This window comes from Octopus sinensis, linkage group LG28 (assembly GCF_006345805.1).
Source record: "Octopus sinensis linkage group LG28, ASM634580v1, whole genome shotgun sequence".
Lineage (NCBI taxonomy): Eukaryota > Metazoa > Mollusca > Cephalopoda > Octopoda > Octopodidae > Octopus > Octopus sinensis.
This window is the reverse complement of record NC_043024.1, coordinates 5,690,666-5,711,612: the sequence shown is the minus strand read 5'-3', so window position 1 is coordinate 5,711,612 and position 20,947 is coordinate 5,690,666. Positions and strand designations below refer to the sequence as shown.

The following is a 20,947-nucleotide window of genomic DNA, read 5'->3' as shown; positions in this document are numbered from 1 at the left end:
TTCCTCTTTCTCTTTCTTCTCTCTCTTCCTATATATGTCTCTGTCTGTCTTTCTTTCCCTCACTCTTCTTCTCTCTTTATATTTCTCTATCTCTCTTTTTGCTTCCCTCTTTCTCTTTCTTCTCTCTCTCGCTATATATTTCTCTATCTGTCTTTCTTTCCCCTCAACCTTCTTCTCTCTTTATATTTCTCTTTCTCTCTTTCTTTCCCTCCATATATTTCTATATATATCTCTCTACCTCCCCTTCTATCTATCAACCAATCACAATCACTCTCAGCTCTACAAACAATTCCTTTACCACAAAAAAACGGGAAGTCATTCAGTAAACTAATCACTCACATGTAATTATCTCCCTTTAAAACCTTACCGCTCATCTGCGCAGTCGTGACAGGAAATCATCCTTTTTAGCTTGCGCCATCCAAAATGGTGAGTATCGTGATGTTTTTCTCTCTTCCTAAATCCACATTAATCTTAATTATTGCCACCATCATATACTTTAAATTCCACATTATCGCATGCAATTATCCCCAAACTTTATTTACATGTTTATACTTATCGATCTATGCTGATTATTAACGAATAACATATAATATACTTTCCGATCGTGTTCTCATCTGGGCGATCAATGGTGCGCATATACTACACACTTTTATTTATAATTGCATCGCTATTATCCTTATTTTATATTTGATTTATTTTAGGTAACACTAATCAATCATGTTGTAATACATACTGATTAATTATGCTCCCAAAGTTCTATTTATAATCGAATTTAATGATAAACGTTTAGCGCGTGTGTCTGAAGAACACCTAATTTATAAAATGGCGTCTCTTGCCAGTTTTAATTGAAACGTGCTTCGGGAACAAATAGCGCGAATTCATCGCAAATATTGCTCCAAATAAAGGGATCTACAAATATATATATTCTAAAATTGATCTGTTTAATTGAGATACCGAACGATTCTTTTTTTCCCCCTTATTTTTCTAGTTGATAATTTGCAAATGTCTGATCTCCTTACAACACGTGTTATCCTCTCTTAATAATTATCGATTGTTTGCGTAAAATCAAATTTTTGTTTCTTAAATTGTCCTCTTAAACATAGCATGCGCATACGGGCGCTGTCCTGGTTGTGTGGTAAGTTTGATTTCCATCCACGTGGTCTTGGGTTCGGTCCTGCTGTGTGGTGCCTTGACCACCTTCCACGGAAGCAATGTGGGACAGAGGTAAAGAATACGTACACCACCCGTTTTCGGCGTAACTCTAAAAACCCCTAAACGCCGGGTGTACCCATTCCTTACTTTCGTCACGATGTGGGTACTCGACGTGGATATTAGTGTTTACCATCCCCATCCCACTTGATAACGGGTGTTGGTTTGTTTATGTCTGTAAATTAACGCTTAGGCAAAAAAAAAAAAAAATGGACCGGTACCAAATTTGAAATAAGTATTGGGAGTCGTTTTGTATGGCTAAGCACTTCGAGGATTTTCGTTTGATTGATGCTCCTCGGTGTTGGTTTGTTTACGCTCCCTTCTCACTAGCAGGAGGTGACCGATAATATAAGTGCCGAGCTTATAAAAAAAAAAAAACCGTATTTGTATTAGATTCGCAAAAAGTTTCTGAAAGTTTCCGGAATATATTATTATGGGTAGATTAACGCCTCTCTCTATATATATTTTTGTGTGTGTTTCCATGTACATCATCGATTTTCCGAATCACCCGGAACTTGTAATCCGCACAAATGTAGAATTGTCCGAGAGTTGTGGGAAAAAAAATTCACGACACCAACGTAAATTGGGTTGGAGTTGCAAACACTATACCCTGTGTTTGTAAATAAAAGCAAATTGATTTACTTAAATATCGTTGCTATTTCTAGCTGGCTGAACAGCTGTGTTGCGGCAGGGATGTTATTTTTTAGCCCCAGGCCAACCTTATGATCAAAGGTTCTTCGATTATGACAATCCCATCGGTTTTTTTTTGGGGGGGGGGGTTCATGCTGTTAGATCGGGGTTGTGTGGCTTCAGTCGAGGGTTATTTTTGCACGATCAAAAATATTCCAGCTGTCACTATGTTGATTATTGTAAAAGTTATTTAAATTTCGTATGGTTTTTTTTTTGTGATGAGTAGCTGGCCGTTTTAGTAATCACACGGTAAAGTGATTGATTTTTTTTCGGAAGGGCCGCCAACATGGTGTGGCAACTCGTCTAACCCATGCTGGCTTGGAAAATAAACGTCGAGTGGATCGTATTTCCATGGACCTCTGTTTGATCCCCCGACTTATTGTGTTCCCATCGTAATTATCTAGGGAACATATTTGGATTTATCTTGTCCTAGATAATTTTCTAAAGTATGGCCAAAAGAGAATACTTTCTTGGTCTGTATGAAATTTATGGTTGACTCACAGGGTACAGAACCAGAAATGGAGCTTTTCTGCAACAGAAAGTGTACAGTGTGTTCATTAGTTCAAGTGTTAGGTGCTGGTGGATTAACAGATTTCTGTTGACACAGCAGCAGATTAAGAGTAGAGTATATAGTAAATGTGAAGAATATCTGGGAGTAGAGGCAAGGTATTAATTTTTGCCCTGGCTTTGTACTTTATACAGGAGTAATAATTACTTTGTCAAAGAGAATGTATCAAAGTCTAGTTACAGTCGTGTGCTATTGGGTGAAGTCCATTCTAATGTGGTCACTGTTCTTAGTCATTGGGTGTGGAGACTTGTACTAGAAATCATTCTGCTGTTTTGAAAAGTGGAAGGAGATAGTGGACAAAGGTAGCCCTGTATACACTGTGACTAAACATAAAACCAACTGTGGTGGCAGCAAGGAATGGTTTTTGATCAGTGAACTGGGTTGATTGATTGTGGTTTATGGCAGACTCAGTTAATCCTCCTCTCCATGCACTGTGTTGTAGTGTCCTGCATCCAGTCCATGATCTCACTAGATCTTTGTCTTCGTTGAACTATAACCTGGAACTGACCAAAACCATATGAGTGGATTTGGTTGATGGAAACTGATAGAAGCCTGTGTATATATATGTGTGTGTCTGTCTGTCCCTCCACCACTGCTTGATAGCCAGTGTTGGTGTGTCCCCCCCATAACTAAGTGGCTTACCCTAGTTCTTTACTTTTGAAGAGTCTTGCCAAGACCCCTTTCTATCGTAGCCCTGGAAGGAATAATTACCAGGTTTACATGATAAAGCATTGGGGTTGCTGTCCCATTTGAAGCTGTTGTATTAACTTGGACAAATTTATCTTAATTATATAAACTTGCATTTGTGTTTTTTTGTTTTTTTTCGTTGCCCTTTATTAATGCAAATCTCATTTTATATTACAGGGTTACAGAGGTCGAAGGAAGCATATTAAGCGTTTAGCCGCTCCTAAGCATTGGATGCTGGCAAAGCTCGGCGGTGTTTTTGTAAGTTGTTTTGCCATTTTGTTTATTTTCGAAAATTAAGAAATCCACTTTGCAACCACATGGTATTATTATAAGTTCAATGTGTGAGGGTTTTTGCAAGTGTTGGTCAGACATGCAGTTTCATTTGAAAAGATGTCTGGACTATGAGAAAACATCACTTTGCTTGAAAACGTGTGAGAAGCAGTCTGACCCGTGACAATCTTGAAATATAGACGTTAAACTGATGGTGATGTATGTTTAATTTTAGATGCAGATCTTTGTACAAGTTGGGAGATGGGTGTGTTTGTTACTTCATTCTGAAGACTAAGTTTATAGTCTCATGGATACATTGACTTAAGGAAATCACTACCATCCCCTTTAAACTTTGCTTTTCTGACCTGGGCATCGGTGTTTTGAAACTGACCTATTTTCCAATACATTTCACACAGAAGCAGAAATATCGTTATAGCAAATATTCTGCTCAGTAGCACAGATTTGCTTCTTAGTGGCTGAAAATATGTGCGTCTCTGATGAGCAGCAGAAGTGGGGACCCATCATAGCCAATTGTTAAGAGGGATTCTTTGGGGTTTGAATAAGTGTAACAAAAAACAGTTTTGATGAATTAGTTGAAATTGTGCTTGCAAAGCTTATTGCTCCACGTATCTGAATGACCACTAACGAATTATCTTTTTATTTTTTCAATTAAAGCTAGGCATTTTAAGATTTGCAAATTAGAATAAAGGATTGAGTTGACCCTTTAGCATTTAAATCGGCCGAAATATTCCATCTACACAATGTTCAAATTGGCCAGATCTAGCCTCTCTCACCTATCCTAAAATGTCATTCTAAAAACAATCACATCATTGAAATCTCAGTGCTACCATATATAATGCATGGTTAATTCAAAGCTGTATGAATAAATAAGCATTACATTTCACAGGAATCTGGATGCTAAAGGGTTAATTATATACCATTAGCATTTGATTAGTCTTCAAAGATTAATCAGCTGTTAAAGTTTTGTATATGTGGTCTTTGCATGGCTTAGTTTCATGTATCTTGTCTTGGGATTCTTGGCTGTCATTATCGTCAACATTTAAGAGTTTACTGGGTGCTTTTTACATGGCTGTGTGGTTAAGAAGGATCCTTCTCAATCATAGTTTTGAGTTGAAGCACTTGTGACATTTTGGGCGAGTGAATTTGGTAGTAGGAAAATAAGTGAAGAATGTACATTTTTGGTCTCCTTGTCTAGACGTCATGTGATTGTTGTAAATGAATATGATTCATTTCTGAAGTTTTGCAAAAGTGTCTGGCCATGGGGAAGTATTTCCTTGTTTAGAAACGTGAGGGTTGGCAACAAAAGGGTGTCTACCTCATTAAACACCATCCAATCTATGCTTACATGGGAAAGTAGATGGTAAAATGATTCTGATGAATCACGAATTAGGAGATTTTGTAAAATTAGGTTGGTGCTTTGAATTTAATAATGTTATCCTTTTGACATTCAGATTATTTTGTCAAATGTATTATTTATTTTGGAGTGTTTTGGAATTAATCACTTGGAAATTTTGTGATTTTATAAATTTTTGAAAATAACTCTGGGGTAGGTGAAGGTCCAGGACTGACCAATGTTATGATATAAGGTAGAATATTTGTGCTGGATGTGGCTAGTTTGAATTTAATTTGTTTTGTCTTTAATTAATGGCAAGAGAGCAAGAAGTCCTTTCAATTATTTTGTGCAATGGGTGTTTAGAAAACATTGACTTGAGGGGATTTACTGGATTATTGGGACTTGGTAGGGGGTAGATACAGGGTGTTGGGAAGTATCATCTTTAACATCTGCTGGCATGCGTTGGACAGTTTGATTGAAAACTGGTATGCTGGTGAGCTGCACCATGTTTCAATCTGATTTGGCATGGTTTCTACAATTGGCTGCCCTTCCTAATGCCAACCACTTCATGAGTGTGGTGTGTGCTTAAGAAACTTAGAATTCATTTTGGGAGTTTAGGACTTAACCTGTTTTATTCTGGTTATGAGTTGCTGGTATTTTTACGATTACCTTTTTTCTTTCTTTCCTTCTTTCAGGCACCCCGACCCAGCACAGGACCCCACAAGGTGAGGGAGTGTCTACCATTGATAATTTTCCTCAGAAATCGTCTGAAGTATGCACTCACCTCTGATGAAGTGAAGAAGATTGTGAAGCAGAGATTGATAAGAGTTGATGGACAAGTCAGAACAGATCCCACGTACCCAGCTGGTTTCATGGGTGAGTCCTGACACCCTTGTTTTGTTATTTTTCACTGAGGAAGGGACAGGGGGGGAAAGACCTACAATTGAAGAACAATCTTGTTTCATTAAAGTGGGGTACTGGAAACTTACTGGCTTTAAGGATATCATGGAAGTTGGAGGCCCAAACTTCCAGCTTCTACAAAAATCGAAAGACTGCTGCATTGGTTGTGTGAATCTGTGAGAGGACATAAATTGAGTAAAATCTTAACTGATCCTCCTGTGTTTTCTTGTCCAAAGACAGGAACATTTCAGCCCATGTGTGCATGGTTCTGTTTGAATTTCTATACACATGCTTTCTGGTTAAGTTCTTCCAGGCTATATGGTTTTGGGTTCTGTCCTACTGTATAGTACAGTGCTATAGCCCTGGGTTGAGCAAAGCTTATCCCAAAACATGATTGTGAATGAAGTTTAACTAAACAGCCACACCTATATGGATGTCTCAGTAAATTGAAATTTGCATCATGATGATTTCTGTGGCTGAATGCCAGCCTGTGTACTTTTTTTTTTTAACCAATACCACTAGTGAGGTCAAAAAGTTGCTTCTTATATGCTTATCGGTTAACGGACAGTCAATTGCAGAAACCCGTCAGGGCCCTTTGGTGGGCAAGGAGTTGGCTACTAGACCATCAGGCTGTATAAAGAAAGTGTAAGTTATCACTGACAGAATTCCAGAAATGTATTTGACCAAAATTTTCTGTCTTTTATGTTCAAGCCATTAGCAGTCTTGTGTGTCTTGAGTCAGACGCATAGTTTTCCTAGAATTACTTTGTTGACAATCTGTCTCAGTGACACTGGGGTATATTCTGAATTGAAGAGGGAAAATACTTAGGATCTAGGACTACTTCATTGGATATTCTTTTACAACCCTTTCTTTAACAAATTTCTGTTTAAATGAACTCTGAAAACAACAAAGAACTTAATAAGATAGCATTTGGTGTTAGGAAGATCTATTTGCATACAGTTTCAAATATAAAGTTTGCATCCTATGATCAAGGCCAGTATAAGCTGTTTCGTTTGGAAAGGGTCAAGATAGAAGGGTGTAAAATGAAGTTATTCTTAGCCGGGGAGGTGGAAGACCTAGAGTCAGGGAACAGCTCTGTTTATTTAGTAAGGCGTTACCATTGAATATTCTTTTGTCAAGATGGTAGGGTGTGAGATGAGATGAAGTTGATTCAGTCTCCTCCCTTTCAACTTGGATTTCCAGTGGTAGGTATCCAAGACTTGAGTTACTGTGCTATTAAGAAATACTGGTTGTGATTTGAAATCTTGAGTGTGTTTATTATTTTCAGTGGATCATATAGAAGAATATGTTGTTTTTAATTAGACAAAAATTGTGCGGTTTGATTGCTGGATTTATATGAAAGGTCCTTTTAACAAATATACATTGAAACAAAATTTATTACATAAATCTAACTCTCTTCAAAGTGGAATCGTTTTTGCCGGTGCCAATGCTGCCTGGCTGGCTCCTGTGCTGGTGGCACATAAAAAGCACCATTCAAGTGTGGTTGTTGCCGGTCCCCCCTGACTGGTGCTGGTGGTGCATAAAAGGCGCTCACTATACTCTCAGAGTGGTTGGTGTTGTGAAGGACATCCAGTTGTAGGAACCTTGCCAGAACAGATTGGAGCCTGGTGCAGCCTTCTGGTTTGCCAGTCCTCTGTCAAACCGTCCAATCCATGCCAGCATGGAAAGTGGACGCTTAAAGATGATGATGCACGTGGACTGCTGTATAGTTCCTGTCTTTAAGGGTGTTGCAAAAGGCCTAGTTCAAGGCCCAACCTCCCAGCTTTGACAGGGCTTAGAAAAATTGAAGGACTGCTACAATAAGTGTGTGAATCTGAAAGGGGAAGTTAATTGCATAAATTAACTGATCCTCCTGTGTTTTCTTACCCAGAGCGAGGAACATTTCAACCCGTATGTGCACAGTTCTGTTTGAATTTCTATACAGATGCATTCTGGTTAAGTTCTTCCAAGTTATGTGGCTTTGGAGTCAGTCCTACTGTATAGTGCAATGCTGTATCCTTGGGTTCAGCACAGCTTACCCAAAAGCATTGTTGTGAATGAAGTTTAGCTAAACAGCCACACCTGTGTGTGTGTGTGTGTCTCTGTGAATTGAAATTTCCATTGTGATGATGATCATCTGGCATGGGATCTGCAGAGTTGAACTTCAGTGACCTGATATCTATGGCTGAATGCCAGCCAATGTACTATGTTTGCTGAGGCTTTTCCCCGCCAACTTCTCAACTCCTCATTGTGGTCCGACTCTCCACCTGCATTGGTAAGTGGAATATCTTTGGGTGATGGTGCTACTGCTGTTGTCACTGGAGTTCTGGTGGCTGTAGGGAGTGGGAGTGCCCATCTCTCTTTTTTTTGTCCTGTCTAGGACAAAGTGCTACACTTGCTTTCCTTCCATCCACCCTGACTGCAATAATGCTGCTTCTAGGAAGAACAACATGGTCCAAGATGAGATCCACATTCTTTTTTGTCATTTGTATGGGGAGTTCTATGGTCATCTCGGACCAGTTCTTCCTTTTGGTCTGATGCTTTGAGGATTTTCGAGTTTTCCTCGGTGTCTATCGTCACTGCAGCAATTAACCAAAGAATGGCAGTACCTGTTGAATGATGATTTTCGCCAGTCTCTGGCCACAGAAGAGAGGAATAAGCAACAGCTCTTCACTTTTGAGGGGAATCAAAGGGTGTCAAATTATTTATATCATCCACATTATCCCTCTCAATTCCTGTTAAGCTGTTGAAATGTAAAGCTAATGGTTTAAGAAATACTCCTAATTTAAATGTCTAAGAATAGAATTAACTTTGTGAAATCATAACTCCAGCTATCTGAGTCAATGAATCACTGAAGCTTGGCAATATTGAGTTGATGAGTCACCGATGCTTTGTCAGTACTATGCTTGAAATGTAGGTTTTCGGTTGTGTACTAAGTTCACATATTCCATTCACCCTCATAATACCAATAAACTGTATAAACATTGTAAACAACTTTTGCTATATTTGCAATGACTTAGCATTCAAGTCACAAAATGGCATTTCACGCTAGTGATTAAAAAGTGATATGTGCATTATTTTGACTGCAAAGTGGGTGTCCAGGGTAAAAGCTGGACCCCTCATGTGTTGTGTAACCTGTGTCAGGGTTCTCGCTCTATGGGCCAAAGGTTTATACCTTTTGCCATCCCTATGATTTGAAGAGAGCCTAAAGATCACACTTCAGATTGCTGCTTCTGTATGGTGAATGCACAAGGGATGACCTCGACATCCAAGCATACTGTAAAATATCCTGATATACATTCTGCTGTGAGACCAGGACTTCAATCAAAACTTAACTGTACTTGCCCCTCCAAAACAAATGACACCTAGTGACGACGAGTCAAGTGAAGATGTGGAGAAAGAAAGAGAAGACACGGATTTTGTGCCTAACCGTTTGTCAGGTGGACCGCATTTGCTGAATCTGAGTGATCTAAATGATCTTGTTGGGGATTTAAACTTGGAAAAGCAATCTGAACTTCTTGGTTCCAAGTTAAAGGGCTGGAATCTTGTCCAAAAGAAGACTTAAGTTAGTTTTCATTGTGATTTTTTTCTCATTTGAGGATGGTATGGTGTTCTTTGGTGTATATTCTGTTGTGGGGGAAACTTAACTACAAATATAGCATGGATGGGTGGTGTTTGTTTATTGACTCTTTGAAAGCAGTATTACTCCACAATGGAAATCAGTTTCTTTCTCTTCCTCTGGCTCATGCAGCTAACACAAAGGAAACATATGAGAGTAAATTTCTGGTTATTATTTGTTATATTAACCAGAATAACATTTCAGATATATTCTTGTGAGTGATGTCAAACCAGCCAAATCTTCATGTTTATAAAAACCAGAATAATGTCTCAGCATATAAGTGATGAATCATTAATGCTGTTTAAACTGCAACCCTTTGTGACGTAAAGAAAAATCCAAACAGTTTCGTTCATCGTCCAGGCCACAACTAAGCGCTTCCTGAAAGGGCTGTGGAGCTCAACGGTGACATCTTGCAAACCCTGGTGGAACAAAATCCCATTGTAACTTGAGAAGCTTGGATTTGGTCATTCAACCATTCATTGACACCTTCGTGCCATCATTGTCAGAAATTTATCTTAACCTTATCACTGAATTTTAATTTTAACTTCAAAAGTGATTAATAGTTTTTTATATTTTTGAAACACGTTTTTATGAACTTTGGGTCTTCCACAAAAAATTGCCTTAGTAATAACTATCACAATGGCAACTCGGTTTTGTACTTACTTACCTATTTCTGTAATTAGGTTGTTCAATTTCACTTTGGTCGTAATTTTTCTTTTGGCAAGGGAGCCATGTTCAATTTCTGTGTGGATGATGTTTTAGAACAGGTAGAATATTTTGGCCTGATACGACCAGATGAAATGCTAAAGGGTTACATGTTATTAAATTTCCACCCTGTCTGATATTAGGATACCTTCTACCTCTGGTTCTCAGCCATTTTATATCGATGGACCCCTTTGATTCCTATTCACTATTTCATCCTTTAGCATTTAAATAGGCCAAAGCTACCTGTAGCTACCTGAAAATGCATGATTAATTCAAAACAATGTGAATACTAAAGGGTTGATTAAAATCTTTAAAAATTTACCGTGATATACTGAGGAATCTGCAGTATAAATTTACAAATATTGGCCGGAAAAATCCGCAATGTGGCTAGGGATTACTGTATGACCGATTTATTGCACATTGAGAACTGCTTTTTCTGTGTAGGCCCGAAGTTGTTGAGGTGTTGATGGTTTGTCTCTGGCATTCATCGAAGCCAACAGTTGAATTACTGACCAGTTGGTCATAATAATGCCAATATCAAAATCTTTTACACGGTCACTATTTGTACCTTTTATGGTCTTATAGTATCACCAAGTATCAGGACATGCCTCTGGACATTTTTACCAACTCTGATGGGTTTGTGCTTTTGTGTACATATGTCGATGGTTATTGACTTTTTTTTTTTTTGGTTACCCTCCTTATCTTTTATAGGTTTCAGCCAGAGGCTGAGGCCATGCTGGTGCACCTTATTTGTTTTATATATGTTCTCAAATCATCTCTTTTTTACCATTGGGTATGGAGACCATTTCTTGTTACTCTCTTATTTTGTCTGTTCATGTTCGTCTATTATTCACACCTCAGTAGCTTATGTTGCTGACAGTGCTGAATTGAACATCATTAGGTGTCAAAATGGTGATGATATTTGGTCACTGGCAGATGAAGGGGTTTAGTGTTTTTGTGGTTTGTCCATATGTTCTTTTGTTTCTTAATGACTTGTTTTTATTCATATTGGGATGGTGGAATTGTTAGCATTCTGGACAGTGCATGGTGGCATTTCTTCAGGCTGTGAGTTTTGTGTTCAAATTCTGCTCAGGTTTACTTTTGCGTTCTATAGTTTCGAGCTGACTTAAGCCTTGGGAGTGAATTTGGTAGATGGTAAATGAAAGAGACCAGTCATTTATATCTATATGTGGGATTGATGAAATACAAAAGGATAAAGGCTTATATAGATGAATAATTTCTGCGTTTCTTTTCAGATGTCATCACCATTGAAAAGACCGATGAATATTTCCGTTTGATTTATGATGCAAAAGGAAGGTTTATTGTTCACCGTATTAAAGCTGATGAAGCAAAGGTATGTGAAATGGTTGTCTTCTTTCTAAAGACATTTTTTTCTTTCTTTTTCAAAGCTATTATGTGAAATGTTTTGGTTATACTAGACACATGTAGGTTCTTTCTGTACATGTGCTGTACTTCCCTAATAGAGTAAACTCCTATTTAAACAAGCATTTTGGCTGATAGTAATATTTGAAGTCAATTTATAAAAGAAAGATCCATCACTCAAATGTTCTTAACTTCTGTCCATTTTTCTGTGCTTGCAATGAGTTGGACAGGATTTGCTGGTGAGGTGACTTTCTGTTGACAAATGTTGACCGTTTCTCACCAAGGTTATGTTTCCCCTTGTTTCTTGAAAGATTAGAAGTGGAGGGTGCCTCCTATCTGTTTGTGGTACCCTTTTACAACTTGGTGTGGTGCTGAGACACGGTGGCACAGTCATAATCTCCATGTGTGTATGGACGCAGTGGGCTTCTCTTGGTTTCCATCCACCAAATCTGCTAAAGACTGGCTTAAGGCTGTAGAAGACACTTGCCCATGGTTTCGTACAGTGGTACTGAATCCAAGAGCTTATGGTTGGGAAGAAAGCTTCTTACCACATAACCATACCAGACTCAAATATTCTACCTGTTTTCTCGTCACACTGGCCAGCTTTGGTCTTTCTCACCTACTCTAAATTAACATTCTAAAAATAATTACATTGAAATCTCAAAGCTGTCTGATAATGCATGATTAATTGAAGACATTGCGGGATATGTGTAAAAGGCCAAGTCTTGCAAATTTGAAAATAAAACGAGTACAGTATTTGGGCCAGATATGTCTGGTTTATCTGAAAAGCAAGAATTTTGCAACTTTTCTGTCCATGTTTTCTGATAATTTTTTTTACATCACTTCAACGTCCGTTTTCCATGCTAGCATGGGTTAGACTGTTCAACAGGGGTCTGGGAAGCCAGAAGGCTGCACCAGGCTCCAGTCTGATCTGGCAGTCTTTCTACAAATGGATGCCCTTCCTAACGCCAACCACTCCGTGAGTGTAGTGTGGGTGCTTTTTACGTGCCACCTGAACAAATGCCAGACGAGGCTGGCAAACGACCACGATCGGATGGTGCTTTTTATGTGCCACCGACATGGAGGCCTGTCGGGGCGGTGCTGGCAACAGCCACGTTCAGATGGTTCTCTTATCAATGAAAGGATATTTTTATCTGTTGTTTATGCATAAACGTGATATTACCAATTACTGTGTGTTGTGCAGTTGAACTTAATCTTTTTCTATTGTTTTTCTCTTTGTCTTTTAGTATAAATTGTGCCGTGTAAAGAAAGTTCAAACTGGTATAAAGGGAATTCCATTCCTAGTAACACATGACGGTCGTACAATCCGCTACCCTGATCCCCTCATCAAAGTCAGTGACAGTGTTTTGTTAGATATTGCTACTAGCAAGATCAAAGAGTTTATCAAATTTGACTCGGGTAAGTTACTGTATTATTTTCTATAATCATTATCTTGTCTGATAAGTTTACAACTTGTCACTCACAGGCTCGGTCTTTGCAGTGGTTGGACCGACAGGTGATTGCTAGTAGTGTGTGTAGAGTTTTACTTCTGCATATCCATGCAAGCAAGATTACTAGGCATGGTGAAATATCGGAAACTGGAAATTATATATATGCATTTGTATATTATGAGCTTCTTTCAGTTTCCATTTACCAAGTCCACTAAAGACATTGGTCATTCTAGAAAACACTTGCCCACGGTCGCATGCAAATAGGACTGGACCCCAGGGTGCACTGGTGGTGGGGTTTTTTGTGAAGGTCTTACATTTGTGGGTGTGTGCATAGAGGGGCAACAGGCAGGTAACATGTAATACATTTCCCCAGTTGCTTCCTTCCTATCTAAAATTTCCATTTTGGATTGCCAGTGTGTAGAATTTGCTCTGAATTTTCATGACAGCACATGCAAGGTAGGCACCAGTACATCTGTATTTTGGCTGATAACTTGTTGGCCATTATGCCACTCTATGGAATTGGTGCTTCTCTTTCTTTATTAGTAGCTTTAATAAATTCAGCTTATGTTGTTTTATTGTCTGGAAGAGTCCATTTCATTAACCCTATAGCTCTTTCAGCACTAAGTTTATTTTATTCAAACTGGTGTACATCAATGAAATTCTTCCATCAAGTGAATGTGTTAGAGGACTGTCATATATCTGTCGTCTTTTGGTCAGTGAAGTTCCTTTAGTACAGTCAAGTGATACGAAGGCAAGGAAACCTACATGCAATGTGTTTTTAGCTTCTGTGTACAAAATCCATTCGCAAAGTTGTAGAAGACAACAGTTGTCCAGTGTTCCATGCAATGGAACTGAACTTGAAACTACCTGATTCAGAGCAAACTTCTTAACCACACAGCTTTTCTGTGTCTCATAAACTAAATATTAAATCGTTATATAGTGGGTAATGGAGGAGGAAAACAATGAAGAAAGGTGGAATACAGGATTTCATGGTATTACAGCATTGGAAGCAAAATTCTGTTGGTGCTATAGGATTCTATATGCTAGTTAAGTTGATGAGATGATAGCTTCATTTTAGAAGACTTTTTGTATTGTTGATATTCTCTCTGGAGACAGAACATATTCAGGTGCTTAATTCCACCTAACGGTTCGATTTTTTAAATTACCATATCTGGATTTGAATAAAATGAGGGATCCTGTAAGAATGTGAAACAGTAATATTGGTTTTTGTGTTTCTAGTCTAAATATAATGTAAAAAAAACTCTTGTCATTTCAGGTAACCTATGTATGATCACTGGCGGCCACAACATTGGGCGTGTTGGTGTAATAACTCACAGGGATAGACATCCAGGGTCCTTTGACATTGTACATGTTAGAGATACATTGGGGCATGTATTTGCCACAAGGTATGTCATTCCTTTCTTGTATTTGTCAGTCTTTCATTGTCTTGCTTTCTTGTCCTCTGTACGAAGGTGTGTGTGCACATGTCTTACTACACAGCCAGAACTCCATAAATGTAGACTTCAAAGCATTATTACTGAACGGTTTTTAATTCCAGCACACCGAGTTACATATTTCCAATCATTATGTTTAAATAAAAACAAGTTTTCAAGGTGTCAGTTGTTACTCACAGCTGATTCAGCTACTGTTGCAGAAGGCCATTTTTTTTCACCTCGTGACATGCAAACTAGGTTATGGCCTCTTCCAGCTTATGTCCATTCTTCCTGCAAAGTGCTACATTGTTTGTTCACTGTTGTATTACATGCATGAATGCTATTACACACCTGGTGCTTTTTGTTAGAAAGACGGTGATACAAGTTTTGTTAAAGGCATATCAGCCACCTCCTTACACTTAGAGACGGGAGTGTTGTGCTGTTTTGATTCTCCCTCTTGTTCTGGTTGTGTCCCTGGTGGAATATTTTGATTGTGCTTTTCGAATGCAACGGTGTTCTTAGGTACTTTTACCATATTTGATGGCGTGTGACATGCTTTTAACTGAAAAATGTCTTGAAGAAAAAACGAACCCCTATTTTGTCCTATGTGTGAAGTTGGGGTTTATGTTATATGCGTGGATACATTGCAAATTTCCTTTTTTGGTGGGTGCATCTTGTATGACATCAAATATCGTGTAACCACTTTATATGGTACTACAAGTGATTTTCTAAACCCTTTTTATGTCGATAAAATTTAACTGTTGATGCAAAGAAGTTGAAAAATTAGCTGTCTGTAATATTTTGGTTGTAGCAATGTTTGAATGTTATGCTTTGAACGGCCTTAACTATTGAAAGAAATTGCTTCCTGGTCTTAAAACAAAACCAGTTCAGTCCAGTCCTTGGCAGCATGGCAAACAAATTAGATTATGATTATGATGAAGTGTTGGGTTTTCAACAACTGTAAAACGAATGAAATCAGACAAAATCTTAAGACTAGTGAAACAGATTTGTGTGCATTTAGACATCTAGGTAGAAATGAGTAATACAATATGGAATTTCTGTTGATCTCATTTCATAGATTTTGGGGTACAAAATTATAAAAATATTTGGGTCTTGTTTGTATCTTGTCATGATCACTGTTAATTTAAGAGAGTATGTAGAAATTAGCTTTTTCAAGTTTGTTCAGGGGAAGGTAGCTCTGGAAGCTTTAAGATACTGTGATCATCACTGCGTTATCTGCAACATATCTCCCTATAAAACATTGACGGAATTCTGGTTTAAGCTCCCCATGTAGCACCGTATGACTTTCCTGTTTTGCATACGGGAATTCAGGCGATTATGCAAGAAATAAACATTTTAAAACCCCTTTCTCCCTTCTCCAGTAAATCCTAAAAGTTCCTTTTTCTGGAATTTTTCAAAATCAGTTGAACTTACGGACCGTCCAGATTCTATACTTAAACCCTAGCAATGGGTGCATCATCAGTTCATAAAATATGTTTATGGTGAGAAAAATATTGAGAAACAAATACGTGTATGTGTCGAAGAAATGAGGAAGGTATCAGGTGGTCGTGGGGTGTGCGCTAAATAAGTGAAATCCCCCTTAGATCACACAATTTTTTTGCACATGATCTCATGAAGTCACATTTGTAGGACACAAATTTGCATAATTTTCAAAAGCATAAAAAAGCTATGAGGACTTGTGTGGGTTCTTAAATCAGAATTTCGTCTAAAATTGTTGTTAGGTTATGAATTATTAATTTTTTTTTTTTCCTTCTTTTCAGAATTAAGAATGTATTCATCATTGGCAAAGGAAACAAACCTTGGGTGTCACTACCAAAGGGCAAGGGTGTGAGACTGACTGTGTCAGAAGAGAGAGACAAGAGAATTGCAGCTAGGCAACAACAGTAAATGTGATTAAAGGGTCATTAAAGACTTGTTCCTTGGAAATGTCTGGAGTTTTGTTGTTATTTGCATTCTTGTTTGTTTTTGTTGTAGTAGTTTGTTGTGTCCATTTTTCGGACACAAAAGTGACGGTCTGGTGTGCTGTTGGAAAGGCTGCCGTCTTATGGTATTTTTTTTTTTTTTTTAAGACAGTAATGGAAGTGCTGTTATTGTGAACTCAGGGCTTTGGTTGGCCCGAGGCTATAGAAAACACTTGCCCAAGGTGCAATGCCTTGGGGCTGAACCCTGGTACCATGTGGTTGGGAAACGGCCACACATGCATTTACACACAGCTGATGTCAACTTTCTAAACTTGAGTCCATGCAAATGTTCCCAGGTTCCAAGATCTTGCATGATTTGTTTTGAGTGTTTAATGTGTTGTCATCGGCTAAAAGAAATAAATGTATAATTGTGGACACAGCAGAAGTTGGGACAACCAGAAACCAATTGTCCTTCAGGTATTTTGTATGAGTTTACCTTTATAAGGAAGTTTTAATGAGTGGGGGGCCCTTCGTTCCCAGTAATTAGTCCATTGCTGGGACCCTGACTGAGAATTATTGCATCGGTCCTTAAATTTTTCCTAAGCCCAGAAGGTTGGTCCTGGCGAGGCCTTTTGCGACACCATTAAATCCAGGAGCTTTTTGGCACACACCCCCATAGTTGTTACTGCACCGTTTATGAAGTTGATTCACTGTTATTTGATCTGTCGACAGATTTTATCAAGCCACGACAAATTTTCAGAAGTCGATCACGTATATTCCTACTTTTGCTTGTGTAAAAGTTGCACTATTTTATGCTTCATTTTATTTTAACTGGTTGGATGGATGCAACGTGCACAAGGGGCTAGGTTGGGAAACGAAAGAGTAAAATTTTTTACCACATCTCCATGGCAACACCTTTATTAATTTTGTCTGTTGTGGCCATGTTTCTATATAAGTGCAGGTGTGGTAAGAATGTATCCAACTACATGGTTCCGGATTCAGTCCCTCTACATGGCACCTTCACCAAGTGTCTTCTACAAACTTGAGCCAACCAGAGTCTTGTTAGTGGGTTTGGTAGATGGAAACTGAAAGAAGCCCATTGTATGTGTTTATGTGAGAATGTTTGTCCCACAATCGTTTCACAACCTGTTCAGCAAAAGATATAAGTACTAGATGGAATAAGTACTAGGCATACAAAGTCCTGGGGTCGATTTCTTCAACTAGAATAATATTTTAAAACAGTGCTCCAGCAAGGCCGCAGTTGAATGACTAAAATATGCAAAAGAATATATATACATACAGGAAAAGTAGGAGTTGCAAAAGCACTGAGAATAGTTAAAATATCTTTTATTAGTATATAGATGCAGGAGTGGCTGTGGGGTAAGTAGCTTGCTTACCAACCATGTGGTTCCAGGTTGAGTCTCATTTTCTGACACCTTGGGCAAGTGTCTTCTACTGTAGCGTTGGGCCGACCTAAGCCTTGTGAGTGGATTTGGTAGGCGGAAACTGAAAGAAGCCCATAGTATATATGTGTGTTTACATCCCCGTAACTTAGCGGTTTGGCAAAAGAGACCGATAGAATAGGTACTAGGCTTACAAAGAATAAGTCCTGGGGTCGATTTGCTCGACTAAAGACGGTGCTCCAGGGTGGCCAGTCACATGACTGAAACAAGTAAAAGTACACACAAAATTCATTCTGCCACTTACTAGGAAATTATGCTGCTAACAACCCAAACTTTAGCGACTTGACTGCATACAAACGACTCCGGTGGTGCTGGCAGAGATTCTCTTCAAATGCTGTTGCTGTTTGTGTGTTACAGATTCATGTCCGACGGATGCCTACTATATATGTGTATGTGTAAGTACTTAGCTTACAAAGAATAAGTCGATTTCCTCGACTATAGGCGGTGCTCCAGCATGGCCGCAGTCAAATGACTGAAATGAGCAAAAGAGAGATGTTTCTGTCGCAAAAGACCAATTAGACTAATTAAATTACGCTTGTAAGCTTCACTTTAGAATTTGATTTGGCGAGTGAAAAATAAATTAGAAAACGAAATGATTATAATTATCACAAAGTTAACTAAATGTACTAACTTTAAATATAAAAATATTTCATTATTATTCACTAATAAAAAAGAAAGGAGCACTCCGTCAGTTGCGACGATGAGGGTCCCAGCCGATACAATCAACAGCTTGCTTGCAAAATTGACGTGCAAGTGGCTGACCACTCCACAAAAACGTGTACCCTGAATGTAGTTCTCGGGAAGATTCAGTGTGACAAAGCTGGCCCTTTGAAATACAGGTAGTACTCGTTTTTGCCAGATGAGTGAACTGGAGCCTGCATGAAGTAAAGTATCTTGCTCAAGGACACAACATGTCGCCAGGAATTGAACTTACGATTATGAGCCGAATGCCCCTAACCATGAAGCCGCGCGCCTTCAGATTGAATTCCAAATGACGTAATATAATAATGTGTTGAAATACATATTCTTCAGTTGTATGCCTAAACATGGTCTTCTGCGACAGAAACAGCTGACTGGTTAAATTAAATAAATAATCTGTATTAGCGTCAAAACCCGTTCCATTTATTGGACACCGTCTAATAAATTGATTCTTCTAATGATTATTATTTGTATATATATTCATACGGAAATGAAAGGAACCCCTTAAATAATGTATGATTTAGAAACCTAGGGAATAATGCCCTAAACAGAAAAAGTATTTTCATCCGGAAAAATATCACTCACTCACACACATACATGAGTTCAGCAGAAATTTAGACTAAGATGAATATTGTACTTAAGTTGAGGTACCAGAATTTAGTACGGTATTATCCATACAATTTCAAAATAAGGTGATTAGAATTAAAATAAGCAACAAAGATATCCAGAGGTAATGCAGTACGATCGTTTCACGCAACTCAGTTTAATTGAACAATGCAACCATTACATCAATTTAAATGCAGAGCAATCCTCAGCTGCACAAAGACATACAATATGAATATATATATATATATAGGCACATTTTTGTCTTTTTCTTTTTTCAATCTTTCTCCATTTCTTATTTGCTCTTAATTCTTTCTATGGAAGAGCGTATGCTCGAAATGTAAGACTTTTCCATTCTTCCTAATGTTTTATATATATACTAGCAGAGATACCCAGCGTTGCCTGGTTACATTCAATTGAAGAATTAGACTTTTCTGTTATATATACATGGATACACACACACACACATATATATATTAATATAAGTACATGAAGTTTGTTAAAAAAAAGGGGGGATCATGTATATACCTCCTGGCTGTTGAGATTATAACATCTCGTTGTAAACAATGTTCCTTGTTTTTCCTTGTGGAGCATATACAAAAAGAATTCTTTTGGTTCTTACTCTTGAGCAGCCAACATACAGTTGCCCATGCGAGAAGCAGGGTTCTTCCAAGAGAAGACCAGCTACAGAGAGGGTTTGACCCTGAGATTTGTTAATGGGCATGACAGAGCTGACACGAAGGGGGAATTGCAGTCTTCTGAATGTAAATGGAATTTCTGCTCCTGATGGAGTGAGGAATTCTTGGAATAAAGACGTCATCACCTTTTCCACATCCAGAAAGAATGATCGCCTCGTTAACGTGTGACATCATTTTCTTTATCACCAGTCGTGTTCCATTGCAAAGTCTTGGTGGTTCCAGATTGTGGAATAGCATTACAGGTGTTCTAACTTTAAGTGCTAATATGTGTGGAGGTAGTCCAGGAGGCTCCAGTGAATTGAAAAATTCAGGAGGATAGTTCGCAACTTCATTTATATCTGGAATTGTATCAACAGACTTGTAAGTGTGTTTAGTGTCGGGAAGAGAATGCATTAGCTGTAGACTAATTTTGTTAACAGCGATGTTTTTTGGAGCTAATGTTGCTCTTTCACACAGCCAATTGTGATTTTGGTAGTTTTGTGTGAAGTTGGGAAAGATTTTGTTTTTGAGGTCATCTACAGAATTAACAACAGAGGAAAATGACCACACTTCCATTTGTCCTGCAGCATCGAGAGGCATCTTGCCTTCACCAAGTGTCAAAATGTCCTGTGCAAACTTTGTGGACATTTTGTCGCCGTGTAGCTGAGCTCTCATGTTAGTGGTGAGACTGAGGATTGTAAGATGATGCCACAGGGTAGAGGACTTTGGAGCCTGACAGTCTCGGATGTCTTTCATGGTTCTATCTAATGCTTCCAAAGCTCCCTTGTTAGCCATAGTGCACTTGTCCCAGACAATTAGATGACACATTTTAAGTACTTGTCCCTGATTTGAGTTTTTGTTCATGTTGCATGAAGGCATTTTGGATGCTGCTAAATTGAGAGGGAGTTTAAAAATTGAGTGTGCTGTCCTGCTACTGGGTAACAAAGTAGCTGCAATGCCAGAGGAGGCCACAGCTACTGCAATGTCCTGATGCTGCCTAATTTCTGCAAGGAGAAGCTTTGTAATAAATGTTTTTCCTGTCCCTCCAGGAACATCGAGGAAGAAGATTCGTCCCTCGCATTGGTGTACACTGTTAAGAATAGTTCTGTCAGCCTGCAGCTGGTCCGGAAGTAATTTAGGCTCATTTCCAACAATGTATTTTGAAAGCGCTTGAGTGTCATAGGTTGTTTCACGAATAACAGCAGTGGGAAGGCTATTTGACCCTGACCTGAATGCTTGTGGCAGGCCATACGTCGACAATTCATTTCCACCCAGTTTAGCAATTCTGTCTTCAATGTCAATGAGTGTTTTGTT

At 38.5% G+C, this 20,947-nt stretch overlaps 1 protein-coding gene across 2 annotated transcripts; it reads left to right on the top strand.

Moving 5' to 3' along the window:
• The first annotated feature begins 347 nt into the window (after positions 1 to 347).
• LOC115225830 (40S ribosomal protein S4) lies at positions 348 to 16,216 on the top strand. 2 transcript variants are annotated; one of them, XM_029796799.2, is made up of 7 exons: positions 348 to 426; positions 3,332 to 3,412; positions 5,474 to 5,654; positions 11,259 to 11,356; positions 12,633 to 12,804; positions 14,113 to 14,242; positions 16,051 to 16,216. In XM_029796799.2, the coding sequence occupies exons 1-7, from the start codon at positions 424 to 426 to the stop codon at positions 16,175 to 16,177; spliced, it is 792 nt and encodes a 263-aa protein (XP_029652659.1). In that variant the 5' UTR covers positions 348 to 423; the 3' UTR covers positions 16,178 to 16,216. The 2 variants fall into 2 exon arrangements, with proteins under 2 accessions (XP_029652659.1, XP_036370357.1); XM_036514464.1 differs by lacking the exon at positions 348 to 426 and adding an exon at positions 599 to 628.
• The last annotated feature ends 4,731 nt before the right edge of the window (positions 16,217 to 20,947 follow it).

Excerpts from the sequence above, each read along its gene's own strand:
- LOC115225830 (XM_029796799.2), top strand. Across the intron at positions 11,357-12,632 it reads TTAAAGCTGATGAAGCAAAG|TATAAATTGTGCCGTGTAAA; the intron begins GTATGTGAAATG and ends TTTGTCTTTTAG. Across the intron at positions 14,243-16,050 it reads GGGCATGTATTTGCCACAAG|AATTAAGAATGTATTCATCA; the intron begins GTATGTCATTCC and ends CCTTCTTTTCAG.